At 46.6% G+C, this 21,360-nt stretch overlaps 1 protein-coding gene across 1 annotated transcript in view; it reads left to right on the plus strand.

The window, feature by feature from the left end:
• LOC134349744 (synaptosomal-associated protein 23-like) overlaps nucleotides 1–21,360 on the plus strand; it is a 63,503-nt gene that overhangs the window by 12,846 nt on the left and 29,297 nt on the right. Inside the window, exons 2-3 of the mRNA XM_063054543.1 lie at nucleotides 6,573–6,646; nucleotides 7,733–7,774. Of these exons, the coding sequence (XP_062910613.1) occupies nucleotides 6,573–6,646; nucleotides 7,733–7,774 (116 nt within the window). The remainder of the gene's footprint in view (nucleotides 1–6,572; nucleotides 6,647–7,732; nucleotides 7,775–21,360) is intronic.

Raw genomic sequence — 21,360 nt, forward strand, 5'->3', positions numbered from 1 at the left:
ATACTTACGGCCACCCACGTGGCACTCCAGTTGTTCACCTTACCACATCATTGTTGAGGGGTATACTCCCCGTCACCTGACCCCTCCCACTCCCGCGGGTGAAGAAACCTATACCATGGTCCTTCCCCACCGGGCCCTTGCGGTGGCTGCACCAAGTTTCAGTGCGTCCCTCAGCACGAACTCCTGTCGCCAAGAATGTGCCAGTCGGCAGCATTCTCCCACGGACATCTCCATGTGCTGGTAGACCATCAAGTTTCGGGCTGACCAAAGAGCGTCTTTCACCGAGTTGATGATCTGCCAGCAGAACTGGATGTTGGTCTCCGTGTGCGTCCCCGGGAACAGCCCGTAGATCAGAGAGTCCTCTGTTGCGCAGCTGCTGGGGATGAAATGTGACACTAGCCCATCCATCCTCCTCCACACCCTCTCTGCGAATTGACAGTGTGCGAAGAGGTGGGTCACAGACTCCTCCTCCTCTGCAGTCCTCCCGTGGGCAGTGGGTGCGGAGACGACGTTTCGGGCGTACAGGAGGGATCTGACTGGGAGGGCCCCTCTCACCGCCAGCCAGACGAGGTCCTGGTGCCTGTTGGTGAGATCTGGCGATGAAGCATTTTGCCAGATGAACTGAACGGTCTGCTCAGGGAACCACTCCACTGTGTCCATCACGTACTTCTCCTGCAGTGCCTGCAGGACACTACGTGCCGACCACTGCCTGATGGCCCTGTGGTTAAAGGCGTTCTCCTGGAAGAACTTTTCTACGAAGGACAGGTATGGCAGCAATGACCAGCTGACTGGGGCGTTGCGCGGGAGTGGGGCCAGACCCATCCTTCGTAGTCAGGGCGACAGGTAGAACCTGGGCACATAGTGGTACTTGGTGCCCACATACCTGGGTTCTACACACAACCTGATGCAGCCACATACGAAGCTGGCCATCAGGGTGAGGGCGACGTTGGGGACGTTCTTGCCCCCACTGTCCAGGGACTTGTGCATGACGGTCCGTCTCACCTGCTCCACCTTGGATCCCCAGACGAATCTGAAGACAGCGCAGGTGATTTCCAAGCTGTTAGGAGCGGGGGACGGGCCACACCTGCGCCAAGTACAGCAGCCCTGAGAGCACCTCACATCTGATGACCAGGTTCTTGCCCGTTATCAACAGGGAGCAGTCCCAGTTTCTGTTTCACCTTGGCAGTCCGCTCCTGCCAGTTCTTCTTGCATGCCTCGGCCCCTCTGAACCAGATCCCTAACACCTTCACGTGGTCAGACCTGATGGTGAAGGGGACGCTGGATTGGTCGGGCCAGTTGCCGAAGAGCATGGCTTCACTCTTCTTGCGGTTGATCCTGGCCCCCGACGCTAGCTCGAACTGTTCGCAGGTGCCAATCAACCTGCGAACTGACCTCGGATCAGAGCAGAAGAAGGTGACGTTGTCCATGTACAGGGAGGTTTTCACTTGGGTCCCTCCACTGCCTGGCAGCGTCACCCCTCTTATGCCCTCATCCCTCCTGATGGCTTCCGCAAAGGGTTCTATGCAGCAGACAAACAAGACAGGGGGGATGGGACAGCCCTGCCTGTCTCCAGACCTGATGGGGAAGCTGTCTGTTTCCCACCCGTTGACCTGGACTGCACTACGGATGTCTGTGTAGAGTAGTCTAATCCAATTCCGGATTCCCTCCCCAAATCCCATTTTGGAGAGCACGTCCGCCATGAACGTGTGCGATATCCTGCTGAAGGCTTTCTCCTGGTCCAAGCTGACCAGGCAGGCGTCCACCCCCCTGTCCTGCACGTAGGCGATGGTGTCCCTCAGCAGCGTGAGGCTGTCTGAGATCTTCCTGCCCGGTACAGCACAGGTTTGGTCCAGGTGAATCACCTGTCCCTGTTGGCAATAGCCTTGGACAGGATCTTGTAATCCACATTCAGGAGAGAGATGGGCCTCCAATTTCTAATGTCCTCCCTTCCCCCCTTTCTGCTTGTAGATGAGGGTGATGATGCCCTTCCTCATGGACTCTGACATGCTGCCGGCCAGAAGCATAGCGTTGTACACTTCCAGCAGGTCTGGGCCCATCCGGTTCCACAGAGCCGAGTACAACTCAGCCGGTAAGCTGTCGCTTCCGGGAGTCTCACTGGACTCAAAGGAATGGATGGAGCCTGCCAGCTCGTCCAGGGGTCAGTGGCTGATCCAGACTCTCCCGCTTGCCGTCGTCTAAGATCTGCGTGATAGACGACAGGAAGTTGCGGGAGGCTGTGGATTCTGTGGCCTTTTCGTCGTACAGACCGGCATAGAAGGACTTGCAGATCCTCAGTATGTCGGTCTGCGAGGACGCGACTGAGCCGTCCTCTTCCTTAAGGTTGTGGATCACAGAGCTCCCCCTGTGCACCTTTTGGAAGAAGAAGCGTGAGCACATCTCGTCCTGCTCCGCGGTTTGGACCCTTGATCGGAAGATGATCTTGGAGGATTCGGCGGTGAGGTGCTGGGCTTGCCGGCCCTTCACCTCTCGCAATTCCTCCCTGACATCCACCCCCTTCGACTGCAGAAGGAGAAGTTGCTGCAACTCTGTCTGGAGTTTACGCAGTTCCCTCTGCTCCTGCCTTGCTTTCTGGATACCCTTGTGGATGAAGAACCTCTTAATGTTCTCCTTGGTGGCTTCCCACCAGTGAACCGGGGAATCAAAGAAGGCTTTCAAGGTTCTCCAACCTGTGTACTCCCTCTCTAGTTCCTCGATGTTCTCTGGGGTCAGCAGCTTTACATTCAACTTCCACGTCCCCCTGCCTGCCTTCTGGTCCTCCCGTAAGTGACAGGTGGCTCTCAGAAGGCAGTGGTCAGAGAAGAACACCGGTGTGACGTCGGTGGACCTGACCATGAGGGACTCTAACAAGAAGAGGAAGTCGATCCAGGAGCGGGCTGAGCCGTCGGATCATGTCCAGGTGGCTTGTGGCTGTGCTCCACCTGTGGGGGTGCCAAAGGCGTCGCGCAGCTTGGCTGTCTTCACCGTTTCCCTCAGGAGTCTACAGGTACTGTCCAGCCTGCCGTCGGCACTGCCGGATCGTCCAGCCGCAACAATGGTGCAGTTGAAGTCTCTAGCCAGAACGACCGGCTGGGACGTCACCAGCAGCTGTGGGAGCTGCTCGAAGACGGCCAGCCGCTCGCTCCGCACGGGGGAGGCGGACACGTTGATCAGCCAGAGCGGAGTGCCCCGGTATTTGACGTCTGCTACCAGGAGGCGCCCCGCAACCACCTCTTTAACTTGGGTGATTGAGAAGTTGCCTCTCCGTAGCAGGATCTTCAGGCCGGAAGCGCGACAATCGTTGCCCCCTGACCACACAGACAAGCCTTTGGTCCACCACCATGACCACCCCCGGTAGTTAAGGAGGTGTGGTAGTCCGCATTCCTGGAGGAAGGTCACGTCGGCCTTTACAGTGTCCAGGTACTGGAGCGTGCTGACGCATCGCCCAGTACTCTTCAAACTGCGTACGTTCAAGCACGCCAATTTAAGGTCTGCCATCATTGTAAGTCCTTTATTTCGGCTGCTGTCCGTCCTCACCCTTGCAGTCCTGAGCCTTCATGCCCACCGCCTTTGTGAAGTTTTCCACCTTCTGTGGGCTCAGGTACTGCAGGTCATACTCCCCCGGGTGTGGCAGTTCTGGTTCTGAGCCTGGGAGGTTGTTGACTTCCTGGGCTGCTGGGTGCCGGCCATGGCTCTGCTCCCGGATTCCCGGAGCTGGGTGTCTCTGCTGCTCTCCGCCTCCTGTACTTGGGGGGTGGCCAGCAGACTTTCTCCACTCTCTCTCCTCCTCTTCACCTGTTATGCACCAATGAACACTTTTTTAATCAGCTCAGTGCAGAGCAGCCCTACAGTAATCAAGGTGGATGCATCACTGTACTGTAGCCTCCTGTGTGTACCGATGAGGTCAGAGCAGTACAGGTTTTACTGATGAAGCTGACTGATTAAACTCTGAAATTTGCCTGTGAGCATATGTAAGGTAGAGCACAGTGTGGATGTGCAGCTATTTGCAAAGGTGGTATGTGGCATCTGAGCTTGACTGCCCTTTGAGGGAGGGAGGGAGGAGTGACAGGACATGTAAAATGAAATGGATAACTGTGTATGGGACACTACTCAGAAACAGCAGCACAAACTCCATGTAGTTCTCCCTATCCACTTGGCGTCGCACAATTAGGGATATTTGTACATTCAATTTGCCAATCTTGCTGCCACACCCATAACTGGAGGGAGAATAATTTCCATCTAATACACAGATAAAAGTGAGTTCTCACTCAATTTCGCTGTGTCCTGCAATGCTTTAAGAAGAGCTTCTATCTTCTTGATCATCAGATTTCTGAAAGGTCCACAAATACTAGTTTGTTATTATCTTTGTGCATTATGTAACATAGTCATTTTTATTTTGACAAACTTGACGAACGTCTATAGGTGCACATGGAGAATATCCTGGCTGCATCATGCATCATGGCCTGGAATGGAAACACCAATGCCAAAGAGAAGTCTACAAAAAAATGATCACAGGAGGGGCCCTCCCACCATTGAACATATCTGCAAGGAACACAGCCACAGGAAAGCAGTATCCATTACCAAAGACCCCCCCCCCCACACACACACCACCAATCAGCTCATGTTCTTTTCTCGCTGCTGCCGTTGGGAAGAAGATACAGGAGTCTCAAATTCCACAACACCAGCTTCAGAAATTGTTATTGCCCTTCAACCATTAGGCTCCAGAATCACTGACCTTAACTGATTACACAACCTCGGATTCATTTTCCAGGACTCTAAAACTATCGTTCCTATTATTGTATATTGATTTTTTACTATTGTCTGTTATTTTCTTTTGTATTTGCAGTTGTCTTCTTTTGTACATTGGTCGTTTGTCAATCTTTGTGTGTAGTTTTTTATTGATTCTATTGTGAACGCCTGCAAGAAACAGACTCTCAGGGTAGTATGTAGTGACGTACACAGTATGTACTTTGATAATAAATTTACTTTAAACAGTGAAGTGTTGTTGTCCAGTCAGTGTGCAGCAAGCTCTCACCGATTGCTGTTAGGTGATAGTTACACCATCTTTTATACCACTTGAGGAACAGACTATTTTATATCTTATCATGTCAGCACCTTGGCCTTTCCAAGTATAGCTGCTAAGAGTAGATAATTTGTGACTAATTATTTTGTATTTTTCAGAGGTAACAAAATCTATTCATGAGGGTCATGTGGTTAATGTGGACTACATTCAGATTTGGCAAGATCCTAGTAGGTAGATTTGTCCATCAGATCCAGAGTACTGTACATTGATAAACTGGATCCAGAGGAGTCTGAGAGAATGGTGGACAGTTGGTTTGTAGCTGGAATCCACATCATTGCTGGAATCCTTGCATGAAAACTTTGGTGTTAATTGATAGTGAGGAGGATAGTCGTAGATGACTGGATGATATTAGTCATTAAGATGGGCAGAGCAATGGTAAATGCAATTTAATCCTCTTCAATGCAGGGAAACACATACCGCCAGGACAAGTAAGGGCAGTGCACAACCAAGGGCAGGGCACTCGGCAGTACCGAGGACCAGAGAACAGATCTGGTGTACAAGTTCAAGGAATCGCTATAAGTGGCAGCACATATGGAATGTGATGGTCAGTAGAAGGGGGAGGAGATTGAAGAGATGATTTTAGTCAATATTACTTTCATTCAGCAGATGGTTCAAACTGGAAATGTACTTACTGAGGGAGTGATGGAGACAGAAGTGTTCATATTAAAGACACATCTAGACAAGTAGTTGACAGACCAAAACATGGAAAACTGTGGACCAAGTACAAGTATATGGGGTTAGATGTTCGGCATGGACAGGACGGGTCAAAAGGCCTGTTTCTGTGCTGTCTTATTCCCTCCGTATCAAACGCAAGGTTTTTGCCTGATATTACTATTTAAAGTAAACATGAAAAGAAACAGCTAATTGATGTGTTCCACAAATCTGTTGTCAGTGTGATACGTGACTTGAGCAATTCTGAACTTATCAGAGAGGGTAGGCTTTGATTAATCCAGTATTTCTGCTTAAAAATTTTCAAAATAATTTCCAAAGTTGTGTGTATCAGATGGTGCGTAATCAATAAGTAATAATAGGATGGTAGGACAGTTTCGAAATTTGCAGGTTAAACTTCATGTACGACACAAGAGCAGAATTAGGTCAGTGTCTCTGCTCTTCCATTTCATCAAGGCTGATTTATTATCCCTGTCAATCCCTTTATCTTATATGGTAAAAATCTGGAGAGAAAGTAGGCAGTTGACTTGTAAATCAGTGAAATTAGATAAAATAAGTTGAGTTGGGTGGTCACTTTTTTCCCCATATGAGTTGGTAAGGACTTATCCAATGACTGGAAGGAAAGATAATCAAGATGGTCCTTGGCCTTTCTTCAACTGGTGCTTCCTGTGGTGAAATGAATGGACGATCTTCGATTAGAAAGCCTTTTTGAGCAGAGGGTGGTGTTGTTTGGAATATTCATGTACTGGTGAATTTCTGTGGAATGCCTGGCACATTAGAGACCTGTTTATGTCTAATCTTGTTTCACCTTCCGTCGTGACAGGTGTGAACCACGTTAGCATGGCAGAAATGTCTGCTCAAGATTTGCAGCACCGTGCCAACCAGGTGACAGATGAGGTGAGTACTAGCTGTGGGATTTCATTTAGAAGTTGATGAATAATTGTGAAGGGAAAAACGTAAACGTATTTATCTTTTTCCTGAATTGTTCCCACTTTTTGAGGCCCTAAGGCAGGGAAAGATTGTGGACCTCCCTATTGGAAATTTTAGTCCTAGAATACCAGAGCAAACTGAGCGACAGCTGATTATTTACTCTCCACTACAACAGACCTTGCCTCAAACATATACTTTCCACCAGAATTTCTTGGATAAAAAAGCCAAAACTCTGTCTTGGCCTTTGAAGCAATAGTTTCATTTTGTTTTATTTATTTTTCAGGAGTTGGACATATCTGTCAATCAATTCTGGCCTTGCCCATTTGACTGCCCTTGAAAAAGTGGTGGTGAGCCATCGTCCTGATGGTGCCCCTCAGTCTGATTTGGACCTATAGTGATGAAGGACCAGGATAATATCATACTTGGAAGAATCCCAGGTGGAAATCTGCTGAAGTCCTGTCAGCCTGGGCTAGTTACTGCAGTGTATTCTGTAGTTGATACACACTGCAGCCACTGTGTACCTCTGATGGTGGGAATGAATATTTAGGGTGATACGTGCATTTCAGTAGCTGCTTTTCCTGAATGGTGGCTTGAGATTCTTTGAATGTCGTTGGGATTACACTCAACCAGGCAAGAGGGAAAGTGTTTTATCGTACTCATGACTTGTGCTTCTTAAGTGGCATAATGTTTTAAGATGGTGTGGCATGAGTTACTCACTACAGGATACCTAACCTCCCCTGTGGAAACTTCCCTTTGATGTTGATAGTAGAGGACTTGACCAATGCTAAGGATCAGTAGTTGGACACACTCTACTGATGGTCACCGTCTGGCACTATGGTCCTTCCTCCAGCCCATGCCTCAGTGTGTCTAGGTCTTGGTCTATGGTCTGCTTTGTTTGCTCTGAAGTTCCAAATGGGATTTGAAAAGCCTGATGGTCAAGTTTTCAGTTCTAGGTTGGCAGCAGTAATTATGGGTAGGGGTAGGGGGAGTGGGAGGAAGGTGTTGGTTTTTGCATGGTGCCTTGTTCATTTCTACTTCTGATTCTGTTCACAGTCGCTGGAGAGTACCCGGAGGATGCTGCAGTTGGCAGAGGAGGTACGGTAAACACATCTAGCTGATTATTATGAGCAATCATCAGACTTTCCTGCAGTGCTGAAACAGACACTTGATTCAAGTTCATTTGGACAGGCAGCTCTGCAATGAAAGCTGGATTATTGAGGTTTCCTCCAGCGACAGTAGGAATACTGGAGGGGGAGGTTATGAAATGATTGACTAGTGAGATGAAATGTAACTTTGTCAGCTTAATGGAGATACCTTGGTAGGTCACCAGAGCTAAATAAATTTCATCCTGGACACAACCTGTTAATCCTTGGACCTGCAGTGATATTCCTGTTCCAAACTGTGTCTGACTCTTCCATGGGAGGCTCTCGGGATTCCCCAATATTGGGAGGTATTCTCTATCACATTGGAATTAACAAGAGGAATGGTTCATCGGGTCTGTTCGACTATTTGATGGATCTAATTGTAGCTATATTCCTGTCGATCCCTTATCGCGTGTCTAACTAAAAATGTTCACACTCTGCTTGTACGGCCCTTTGAGGCTGACTAGTTCAAAGATGCACAACCCCCTGACAGAAAACATTTTCCTCCTCCTTGTCTGAAGTGGGGAAAAGCTTTTATACAACAGCAGTAAGGGGCCTTTAGAAATAAGGTTCTGGTGTGCCTGTGGCTGGAACATTGTTTGTGAGTTTGGTGGCTTCCTCTATGGAAGAATATATTTGCAATAGAATGAGTGTGGTAAAGATGGCTCCTGATAGGAGATTAAGCAGAATGGGCCTGGGAGTAGGCCATTGGATCCTATGCCTGCTGTGTCACTGGATGCACATTTCATAGTCACTGGGTGGCGTGTTCTAGGCCCTGAGCAATTCACCGCAGGACGAGGTTGGTTTGCTCTGGAAAAGTCGAGAACTGTTTCTTCAGAACTGAAATCTAGGCCCAAAGTGATTCACTGCAGAGGATCGCTGGTCCTAATGCAAGGTACAATCCACTGTTCAGGCAATTTAAATGCCAAGCCAGGGTCTCGTCTCGTCTCGTCTCTCCATGACATTAAGGCTGTGAGGCTGCCTCCAGCTGCTATGATTCGTGTCTGTGAACTTTACGGCGATTTGCTCTGTTGATACAATGAACTGAATACCGGGGTTTGGATTGGAGTACTCAATCTGGTTCAGAATGCTATTGTTTTTCCTTGCTTCTATTTTTTGTATGATTTTTCTTTTCTTCTCTTTCTCTGTGCGCATTGAGGGTTGGTCTTTATTTTGTTTTTAATTGAGTTTTTTCGTATTTTTTGTTTTGTGACTACTTGTAAAAAAACAAATCTTAAGGTTGTATAATTTATACATTCAGTCTGTGCCGAGCCATCTAAACTGCCTACCCCTGTCGACCTGCACCAGGACCACAGCCCTCCATACCTTCCCTTCAAAGTACCTATCCAAACGTCACATACACCACTTACCCCGGCAGCTCATTCCACACTCTCACAACCCTCTGAGTGAAGAAGTTTCACCTCATGTTCCCCTTAAACCATCTCTCCTTTCACCCTTAACCCATGACCTTTGGTTGTAGTCCATCCAACCACAGTGGAAAAAGCTTGCCTTCATTTACCCTATCTATACCTCTATCAAATCTCCTTTCAATCTTTTATGTTCCAAAGAATGAAGTCCTAACCTATCAATATTTCCTTATATCTTTGGTCCTCCAGACCTGACAACATACTTGTAAATTTTCTTTGTATTATTTTTCAACTTGACTTACATCTTTCCTGTAAGTAGGTGACCAAAACTGCACACAAAACTCCAAGTCGGGCCTCATCAATATCTTATACAACTTCAATATAACATCCTATCTTCTGTACTCAATACTTTGATTTATGAAGGCCAATGTGCCAAAAAGCTTTCTTTACGATTCTACCTATCTGTGCCACCACTTTCAATCAATTATGGATCACAATTCCCAGATTCCTTTGTTCTACCACACTCCTCAGTGTCCTGCTGTTCACTGTGTAAGATCTACTTTGTTTGTCCTACCGAGGTGCAACACTTCACAATTCTCTGCATTAAATTCCTATCTGCCATTTTGCAGCCCATTATCCCAGCTGATCCAGATTCCACTGAAAGCCATGATAAGTCTTCCTCACTGTGCACTACACCCCCAATCTTGGTGTCATCCTCAAATTTGCAGATCCATTTAACAACATTATCATCCAGATCACTGATATAGATGACAAACAACAACTGACTCAACACCGATTCCTGTGGCATTCCACTAGTCATAAACCTCCGGAGAGGCAATCATCCATTATCACTCTCCGGCTTCTTCCACAAAACCAATATCTAATCCAATTTCCTACCTCGTCCTGAATGTTGAGTGACTGAACCTTCTTGACCAGCCTCCCATGTGGGTCCTTGTCAAATGTGTTGTTAAATGTCCATGTAGACAACATCTACTACCTCCCTTCATCCACTTTCCTGGTAACTTCCTCAAAAGCTCTATGATTGGTTAGACACGGCCTACCTTGCGTGAAGCAATGTTGAATATCCTTAATCAGTCCATCCCTATCCAAATACTCAAATATCCTGTCCCTTACAGTACCTTCCAATAACTTCCACGACTGATGTCAGACTCACCGGCCTATAATTTCCTGGTTTATTTTCAGAGCCTTTTTTAAACAGCAGAACAAGATTGGCTATCCTCCAATCCTCTGATACCTGTCTTGTCACTAAGGATGATTTAAGGATATCCTTGCAGGTAGGTTTGTTAGCATGGTTCAGGAGGGTTGAAACTAATTTGCAAGGGGGATGGGACCCAGAGCGATAGAGCAGTGAAAGAAGTGCATGGAGTAAAGCCAGATCTAACATATAGAGAGGCTTTGGGGAAAGAGAAGCAGAATAAAGGGTGTAAAGGTAGTAAGGTAGAAGGGCTAAAGTGCGTGTACTTCAATGCAAGAAGCATCAGGAACAAAGGTGATGAACTGAGAGCTTGGATACATACATGGAATTATGATGTAGTGGCCATTCCAGAGACTTGGCTGGCACCAGGGCAGGAAATGGATTCTCAATAATCCTGGATTTCAGTGCTTTAAAAGGGATAGACAGGGGGGAAAAGGGGAGGAGGGGTGGCATTACTTGTCAGGGATACTATTACAGCTACAGAAAGGGTGGGTAATGTAGCAGGATCCTCTTTTGAGTCAGTATGGGTGGAAGTCAGGAACAGGAAGGAAGCAGTTACTCTATTGGGAGTATTCTATAGGCCCCCTGGTAGCAGATTGCGAGGCAGATTTTGGAAAGGTGCAAAAATAACAGGGTTGTTATCATGGGTGACTTTAACTTCCCTAATATTGATTGGAACCTGATTGGTTCCAAGGGTTTGGACGGGGCAAAGTTTTGTTATGTGTGTCCAGGATGGATTCCTGTCACAGTATGTGGACAGGCCGACTAAGGGGAATGCCATACTAGATCTAGTATTAGGTAACGAACTGAGTCAGGTCACCGATCTCTCAGTGGGTGAGCATCTGGGGGACAGTGCCCACCGCTCCCTGTCCTTTAGCATTATCATGCGAAAGGATAGAATCAGAGAGAACAGGAAAATTTTTAATTGGGGAAGGGCAAATTATGAGGCTACAAGGCTAGAACTTGTGGGTGTGAATTGGGATGATGTTTTTGCCGGGAAATGTACTATGGACATGTGGTCGATGTTTAGGGATCTCTTGCAGGATGTTAGGGATAAATTTGTCCTGGTGAGGAAAATAAAGAATGGTAGGGTGAAGGAACAAGTGAGGTGGAAAATCTAGTCAGGTGGAAGAAGGCAGCGTACATGAGGTTTAGGAAGCAAGGATCAGATGGGTCTACTGAGGATTATAGGGTAACAAGAAAGGAGCTTAAGAAGGGGCTGAGAAGAGCAAGAAGGGGGCATGAGAAGCCTTGGCGAGTAGGGTAAAGGAAAACCCCAAGGCATTCTTCAATTATGTGAAGAACAAAAGGATGACAGGAGTGAAGGTAGGAATGATTAGAGATAAAGGTGGGAAGATGTGCCTGGAGGCTGCAGGTGAGCGAGGTCCTCAATGCATACTCCTCTTCGGTATTCACCAATGAGAGGGAACTTGATGACGGTGAGGACAATATGAGTGAGGTTGATGTTCTGAAGCATGTTGATATTAAGGGAGAGGAGGTGTTGGAGTTGTTAAAATACATTAGGACGGATAAGTCCCTGGGGCCTGACGGAATATTCCCCAGGCTGCTCCACGAGATGAGGGAAGAGATTGCTGAGTCTCTGGCTGGGATCTCTATGTCCTCGTCTACGAGAATGTTACCAGATGATTGGAGGAAGGCAAATGTTGTCCCCTTGTTCAAAAAAGGTACTAGGGATAGTCCGGGTAATTATAGACCAGTGAGCCTTATGTCTGTGGTGAGTAAGATTCTTAGAGATAGGATCTTTGGGCATTTAGAGAATCATGGTCTGATCAGGGACAGTCAGCATGGCTTTGTGAAGGGCAGATCGTGTCTAACAAGCCTGATAGAGTTCTTTGAGGAGGTGACCAGGCATATGGATGAGGGTAGTGCAGTGGATGTGATCTATATGGATTTTAATAAGGCATTTGACAAGGTTCCACAGGGTCGGCTTATTCAGAAAGTCAGAAGGCATGGGATCCAGGGAAGTTTGGCCAGGTGGATTCAGAATTGGCTTGCCTGCAGAAGGCAGAGGGTGGTGGTGGAGGGAGTACATTTGGATTGGAGGGTTGTAACTAGTGGTGTCCCACAAGAATCGGTTCTGGGACCTCTACTTTTCGTGACTTTTATTAACGACCTGGATGTGGGCGTAGAAGGGTGGGTTGGCAAGCTTGCAGACGACACAAAGGTTGGTGGTGTTGTGGATAGTGTAGAGGATTGTCGAAGATTGCAGAGAGACATTGATAGGATGCAGAAGTGGGCTGAGAAGTGGCAGATGGAGTTCAACCCGGAGAAGTGTGAGGTGGTACACTTTGGAAGGACAAACTCCAAAGCAGAGTACAAAGTAAATGGCAGGATACTTGGTAGTGTGGAGGAGCAGAGGGATCTCGGGGTACATGTCCACAGATCCCTGAAAGTTGCCTCACAGGTGGATAGAGTAGTTAAGAAAGCTTATGGAGTGTTAGCTTTCATAAGTCGAGGGATAGAGTTTAAGAGCCGTGAGGTAATGATGCAGCTCTATAAAACTCTGGTTAGGCCACACTTGGAGTGCTGTGTCCAGTTCTGGTCACCACCCTATAGGAAGGATGTGGAAGCATTGGAAAGGGTACAGAGTAGATTTACCAGGATGCTGCCTGGTTTAGAAAGTATGCATTATGATCAGAGATTAAGGGAGCTGGGGCTTTACTCTTTGGAGAGAAGGAGGGTAAGAGGAGACATAATAGAGGTATACAAGATATTAAGAGGAATAGATAGAGTGGATAGCCAGTGCCTCTTCCCCGGGGCACCACTGCTCAATAGAAGAGGACATGGCTTTAAGGTAAGGGGCAGGAAGTTCAAGGGGGATATTAGAGGAAGGTTTTTTACTCAGAGAGTGGTTGGTGCGTGGAATGCACTGCCTGAGTCAGTGGTGGAGGCAGATACACTCGTGAAATTTAAGAGACTACTAGACAGGTATATGGAGGAATTTAAGTTGGGGGGTTATATGGGAGGCAGGTTTTGAGGGTTGGCACAACATTGTGGGCCGAAGGGCCTGTACTGTGCTGTACTATTCTATGTTCTATATTCTATTAAATATCTCTGCTAGGGCCCTGGCAATTTCCAGTAGGGATCGAGGGAACACCTTGTTTGACAACAGGAATTCTGCAGATGCTGGAAATTCAAGTAACACACATCAAAGTTGCTGGTGAACGCAGCAGGTCAGGCAGCATCTCTAGGAAGAGGTACCTTCGACGTTTCAGGCCAAGACCCTTCGTCAGGACTAACTGAAGGAAGAGTTAGTAAGAGATTTGAGAGGGGGAGGGGGAGATCCAAAATGATAGGAGAAGACAGGAGGGGGAGCGATGGAGCCAAGAGCTGGACAGGTGATTGGCAAAGGGGATATGAGAGGATCATGGGACAGGAGGCCCAGGGAGAAAGACAAAGGGGGGGGGGAGAACCCAGAGGATGGGCAAGGGGTATAGTCAGAGGGACAGAGGGAGAAAAAAGAGAGAGAGAGAAAGAATGTGTGTATAAAAATAAATAACGGATGGGGTACGAAGGGGAGGTGGGGCATTAGCGGAAGTTAGAGAAGTCAATGTTCATGCCATCAGGTTGGAGGCTACCCAGACGGAATGTAAGGTGTTGTTCCTCCAACCTGAGTGTGGCTTCATCTTTACAGTAGAGGAGGCCGTGGATAGACATGTCAGAATGGGAATGGGATGTGGAATTAAAATGTGTGGCCACTGGGAGATCATGCTTTCTCTGGCGGACAGAGCGTAGGTGTTCAGCAAAGCGGTCTCCCAGTCTGCGTCGGGTCTCGCCAATATATAGAAGGCCACATCGGGAGCACCGGACGCAGTATATCACCCCCGCCGACTCACAGGTGAAGTGTCGCCTCACCTGGAAGGACTGTCTGGGGCCCTGAATGGTGGTAAGGGAGGAAGTGTAAGGGCATGTGTAGCACTTGCTGCGCTTACAGGGCTAAGTGCCAGGAGGGAGATCAGTGGGGAGGGATGGGGGGTACAAATGGACAAGGGAGTCGCGTAGGGAGCGATCCTGGCTGAAAGCAGAGAGGGTTCCCCTGGTCCTCACCTACCACCCCACCAGCCTCCGGGTCCAACATATTATTCTCCGTAACTTCCGCCACCTTCAATGGGATCCCACCACTAAGCACATCTTTCCCTTCCCCCACCTCTACTTTCCGCAGGAATCGCTCCCTTCGCGACTCTCTTGTCCATTCATCCCCCCCATCCCTCCCCACTGATCTCCCTCCTGGCACTTGTCCTTGTAAGCGGAGCAAGTGCTACACATGCCCTTACACTTCCTCCCTTACCACCATTCAGGGCCCCAGACAGTCCTTCCAGGTGAGGCGACACTTCACCTGTGAGTAGGCTGGGGTGATATACTGCATACGGTGCTGCCGATGTGGCCTTCTATATATTGGCGAGACCCGACGCAGACTGGGAGACCGCTTTGCTGAACACCTATGCTCCGTCCGCCAGAGAAAGCAGGATCTCCCAGTGGCCACACATTTTAATTTCACATCGCATTCCCACTCTGACATGTCTATCCACGGCCTCCTCTAGTGTAAAGATGAAGCCACACTCAGGTTGGAGGAACAACACCTTATATTCCGTCTGGGTAGCCTCCAACCTGATGGCATGAACATCGACTTCTCTAACTTCCGCTAATGCCCCACCTCCCCCTCGTACCCCATCCATTATTTATTTTTATACACACATTCTTTCTCTCACTCTCCTTTTTCTCCCTCTGACTATAGAAACCATAGAAACTACAGCACAGAAACAGGCCTTTTGGCCCTTCTTGGCTGTGCCGAACCATTTTCTGCCTAGTCCCACTGACCTGCACACGGACCATATCCCTCCATACACCTCCCATCCATGTATCTGTCCAATTTATTCTTAAATGTTAAAAAAGAACCCGCATTTACCACCTCGTCTGGCAGCTCATTCCATACTCCCACCACTCTCTGTGTGAAGAAGCCCCCCCTAATGTTCCCTTTAAACTTTTCCCACCTCACCCTAAACCCATGTCCTCCGGTTTTTTTCTCCCCTTGCCTCAGTGGAAAAAGCCTGCTTGCATTCACTCTATCTATACCCATCATAATTTTATATACCTCTATCAAATCTCCCCTCATTCTTCTACGCTCCAGGGAATAAAGTCCCAACCTATTCAACCTTTCTCTGTAACTGAGTTTCTCAAGTCCCGGCAACATCCTTGTAAACCTTCTCTGCACTCTTTCAACCTTATTTATATCCTTCCTGTAATTTGGTGACCAAAACTGAACACAATACTCCAGATTCGGCCTCACCAATGCCTCATACAACCTCATCATAACATTCCAGCTCTTATACTCAATACTTTGATTAATAAAGGCCAATGTACCAAAAGCTCTCTTTAGGACCCTATCTACTTGTGACGCCACTTTTAGGGAATTTTGTATCTGTATTCCCAGATCCCTCTGTTCCACTGCACTCCTCAGTGCCTTATCATTAACCCTGTATGTTCTATGTTGGTTTGTCCTTCCAACGTGCAATACCTCACACTTGTCAGTATTAAACTCCATCTGCCATTTTTTAACCCATTTTTCCAGCTGGTCCAAGTCCCTCTGCAGGCTCTGAAAACCTTCCTCACTGTCTACTACACCTCCAATCTTTGTATCATCAGCAAACTTGCTGATCCAATTTACCACATTATCATCCAGATCGATATAGATGACAAATAACAATGGACCCAGCACTGATCCTTGTGGCACACCACTAATCACAGGCCTCCACTCAGAGAAGCAATTCTCTACCACCACTCTCTGGCTTCTTCCATCGAGCCAATGTCTAATCCAATTTACCACCTCTTCATGTATACCTAGCGACTGAATTTTCCTAACTAACCTCCCATGCGGGACCTTGTCAAAGGCCTTACTGAAGTCCATATAGACAATATCCACTGCCTTCCCTTCATCCACTTTCCTGGTAACCTCCTCGAAAAACTCCAATAGATTGGTCAAACATGACCTACCACGCACAAAGCCATGTTGACTCTCCCTAATAAGTCCCAGTCTATCCAAATGCTTGTAGATTCTGTCTCTTAGTACTCCCTCCGATAACTTACCTACTACCGACGTTAAACTTACTGGCCTATAATTTCCCGGATTACTTTTCGATCCTTTTTTAAACAACGGAACAACACGAGCCACTCTCCAATCCTCCGGCACCTTACCTGTAGACAGCGACATTTTAAGTATTTCAGCCAGGGCCCCTGCAATTTCAACACTAGTCTCCTTCAAGGTCCGAGGGAACACCCTGTCAGGTCCCGGGGATTTATCCACTTTAATTTTCCTCAAGACAGCAAGGACCTCCTCCTTTTCGATCTGTACAGTTTCCATGATCTCACTACTTGTTTCCCTTAATTCCATAGACTTCATGCCAGTTTCCTTAGTAAACACAGACGCAAAAAAACCTATTTAAGATCTCCCCCATTTCCTTTGGTTCCGCACATAGCCGACCACTCTGATCTTCAAGAGGACCAATTTTATCCCCTTGCCCCTTGCCCATCCTCTGGGTTCCCCCCCCACTTTGTCTTTCTCCCCGGACCTCCTGTCCCATGATCCTCTCATATACCCTTTGCCAATCACCTGTCCAGCTCTTGGCTCCATCCCTCCCCCTCCTGTCTTCTCCTATCATTTTGGATCTCCCCCTCCCCCTCCCACTTTCTAATCTCTTACTAACTCTTCCTTCAGTTAGTCCTGACGAAGGGTCTCGGCCTGAAACGTCGACTGTACCTCTTCCTAGAGATGCTGCCTGGCCTGCTGCATTCACCAGCAATTTTGATGTGTGTTACCTTGTTTGACCCTGGGAATTTATCCACCCTGATTTGCCTCAGGACAGCAAACACCTCCTCCTCTGTAATCTATAGAGTCCATGAAGTGGATGCCACTTTGCCTCACTTCTTTGACCAATGATACTCTGTGTTTATTTCTTGAGTAAATACAGACGCGAAAAAATCATCAAGGAAAGGAAGATCGAAGGCTGGCAGGACAGGACCAACAAATTGAACTTGTTTTCTCAACAGGTTCAGCGTGGGACTTTCTGCTGTCCCCTCCCCCACTTGCCCAAACCACACATCCTCCCTGCACCCTGAAGCCTTCTCCCTCCACCCCTCCCTTCCCCTGGTGAGATCTTGTGTTCCAAACCCCGAACTTTGGAATATCCTGTCTCCCTGGGGATGACCATTCTCCCCCAGTTGACTATGACTGCAGGACAGGTTAAGAGACAGCTGGAAAGACTACATCAAGGCAAGGCTGCTGGACCGGACGGTATCAGCCCCAGGGTACTGAAAGCCTGTGTAAGCCAGCTGTCTGGTATTTTACAGCACCTTTACAATCTGAGTCTGAGTCAGAAAAAGATATTGGTGCACTAGAAGACTTCCTGCCAGATTCATATCTCCAAGAAGGTGACTCCATCTGAACTTAATGATTACAGACCAATTGCTCACACACTTCATGTGATGAAGGTGCTGGAGAGGCTGGTCCCGACTTACTTTGGACCACAGGTGAGATCTTCAATGGACCCTCTACAGTTTGCCTGCCAACCTCATGTGGGAGTGGATGATGCTGAATTGAGAGAATCACATTTTTTGATTTCTCTAGTGCCTTCAATACAATCCAGCCACATCTTCTGAGCAAGAAACTGCAAAGAATGGGAGTAGACAAAACCACTTTCTCCTGGATTACTAACTACCTGATAGATAGACCCCAGTTTGTACTGCTGGGTATTTCTCTGTCTGAGATGGTGGTGAGTGGCACTGGAGTCCCACAAGGGATTGTCCTGTCTCTGCTTCTGTTTGCACTACACCTCAGAGCGTCAGTACAACTCTGAGTCTTGTCACGCAGAAGTTCTCTGATGACTCTGCACTGTTTGGGTGTATCAGAGATGGGCAGGAGTCGGAGTACAGAGTACTGGTGGACAAGTTTGTGGAGTGGTGAGGGAGGGATCACCAGCTCCTGAATGTGGACAAAACCAGGGAGGTCGTGATTGATTTTAGGGGGAAGAGGACTGCGATGAGTCCTGTATACATTCTGGGAGAAGAAGTTGTAGTAGGGGAGTACAAACACTCGACAACAGACTTGACTGGAAAACCCACACCACGACTGTTTGCGATAAGGAGATGAGCAGATTCTATTTTCTAAGGAAGCTGGGATCCTTCAATGTGTGCAGCAGGATGTTGGAGATCTTTTACCAGTCTGTTGTAGCGAGAGCAGTCTTCTTTGCCGCTTTATGTTGAGGGAGCAGCATTGGTGCTCGTGATGCAAAAAGACTAAATAAACTCATCAAAACTGTCACTGCTTGGCCTTAGCACTGCCATGTGTCGCTGGATTCTGGATTTCTTGACAGAGAGACCACAGTCAGTCCGTGTTGGCAGGAACATCTCTGACTCCATCACACTGAGCACTAGATCCCCACAAGGCTGTGTGCTTAGCCTATTGTTGTTTACACTGCTAACACATGACTGTGCAGCCAGATTCAAGGAGAACCTGATCATTAAATTTGCAGATGATACCACAGTGGTGGGGCTCATCAGCAAAAATAATGAAACTATGTACAGGGAGGAGGTCAAACACCTAGAGAGCTGGTGCAGGGATAACAACTTGATGCTTAATGTCACCAAAACCAAGGAGATGATCGTTGATTTCAGACGGTCTCAGCCTGAGCTCACACCCCTCAGCATCAGCGGCTCCACAGTGGAGACAGTGGAAAACATCAAGTTCCTTGGGGTGCAGATCTCGGACAATCTCACCTGGTCCAGGAACACCACTGGGATTGTGAAATGGGCCCAGCAGAGATTGCACTTTCTGAGGAAGCTTAAACAAGCGTCACTCCCCACTAACATCTTAACTACATTCTACAGAGGCGTGTTTGAGAATGTGCTGACCTTTTGCATCACAACCTGGTACTCCAGCTGCAGTGCTGTTGACAAAAATGCCTTGCAGAGGGTGGTTAGGGGAGAAGAGAAGGTTATTGGGGTCTCTCTACCTTCTGTCCAAGACCTCTTTCAGAGTCGATGCCTCCAGAAGACATGGTACATCATTAAAGACCCCTCACACCCTCTCCATGAACTGTTTGTTCTTCTGCCATCAGGCAAACATTACACGAGCATCAAAACTAAAACCACAAGGCTACTAAACAGCTTCCTCCCACAGGCAGTCAGACTGCTAAATAGCTGCTCCACCTGACTCTGCTTTAGACATTTTTAACTTGCACTGGACACTTATAACTGATTTTAACTGACATGTGGCTGTTGTGTTTTACTATTTATTGTTATGTTTATTATTTAATGTTGCGTTTGTTATGTTATGATTGCACTGCCCCTGAGGTACGCTGTCTCATTCTGCCCTGCAGTGCTGATGTATGGTTAGAATGACAATAAAGTTTTTTGAATCTTTTGAATCTTGAATCTTGAATCTTGAAAAAGGCTGGATCCGTCCTTAGCTACAACCCAGACTCTTTTGAGTTGGTGGTCGAGAGGAGATCACTAAACAAACTGTTATCCATCCAATTATGGACAATCTGGCACATCCTCTCCATGACCTACTGAATAAGCAGTGGAGCACCCTTTTGAACAGGCTCATTTTGCTCCAAGGATTGTTACAGAAAATCTTCCCTACCAAATGCAATAAGCATATACAATAGTTCATCTCTGTGCGACAGGAGAACACACATCATAGTACAATAGTCTCTGTTTTATTATTTCGTACATTATAGCACATTGGTAAATTGTATATATTATTATTCTGTATTTTATTATTAATATTTATTATTATTGCGAAGTGTGTGTTTTAAATGTTGCTGCTGTAATGAAATAATTTCCCACTTGGGATCAATAAAGTAATTATTATTATGGGTCCACACATGGATTACCATTCTGGTATTCAATAAGGAATCCTTTTGCTCTTAGCTTACCTGTAGAATCTCTTAGGATTCCCCTTCACCTTGTCTGCGAAAGTAACCTCATGCTTTCTTTTAGCCCTCTTGATTTATTTCTTTTGTTCTCTTGCATTTCTTATACTCCACAAGCACCTCATTTGTTTCTACCTGCCTATACCTACTATGCACTTTTTTTTCTTAACCAGGGTCTCAATATCTCCTGAAAACTACTTGTTATCTTTACCTTTTACACTGACAGGCACATTCAAGCTTTGTACTCTCAAGATCTCACTTTTGAAGGCCTCTTGCCAGAAAACAGCCTGTCCTAATTCTCACTTTCCATATCCTTTCTGATACCATTAAAATTGCCCTTTCTCCAATTTAGAATCTCAAACCACAGCTGTGACCCATCTTTTTCAATATTTACTTTGAAACTAATGGCATTGTGATCACCAGATGCAAAGTGTCCCCTACTCAAACTTCTGTCACCTGCTCTGTCTCATTTCCCAATATTGCACACTCTGTCACTGGAGCTTCTATGTACTGATTTTTTTTCCATTTTTAAATCTTTTTATTAATTATTATTGAAAATCAACAACAAAAAATACATTAAAATAATCAGTCCACATATCAATATGTATCAGAGTTAAACTATCAAACAGTAAATCAATATTAATCCAAAAAACAATGTTAAAGCTAATTTTTTTGAAAAAAGGAAAAAAGAACCTCTACTAACTAAAACAAAAAAAAACCCTACTGACAAAAGAAAAAAGAGGGAAAAAAAACCATTTGGAGCACAAACCCGGAGCTATATCCCATACAAGCTTCCATAAAAAAAAGACATCAATCCGCCAATCAATTCCATTTACCCAAGAATCAGAAGGGGACCATCTTAATTAACTCAAAATACTGATTAAGAAAACTTCCCCGAATACATTTGACAAACTCTGTCCCATCTAGTCCTTTTACAGTATGGGAGTCCCAGTCAATATGTGGAAAGTTAGAATCACTTGTATTATAAAACCTTATGTTTCTTGCA

The sequence above is a fragment of the Mobula hypostoma genome, chromosome 1 (assembly GCF_963921235.1).
Source record: "Mobula hypostoma chromosome 1, sMobHyp1.1, whole genome shotgun sequence".
Classification (NCBI taxonomy): Eukaryota; Metazoa; Chordata; class Chondrichthyes; order Myliobatiformes; family Myliobatidae; genus Mobula; species Mobula hypostoma.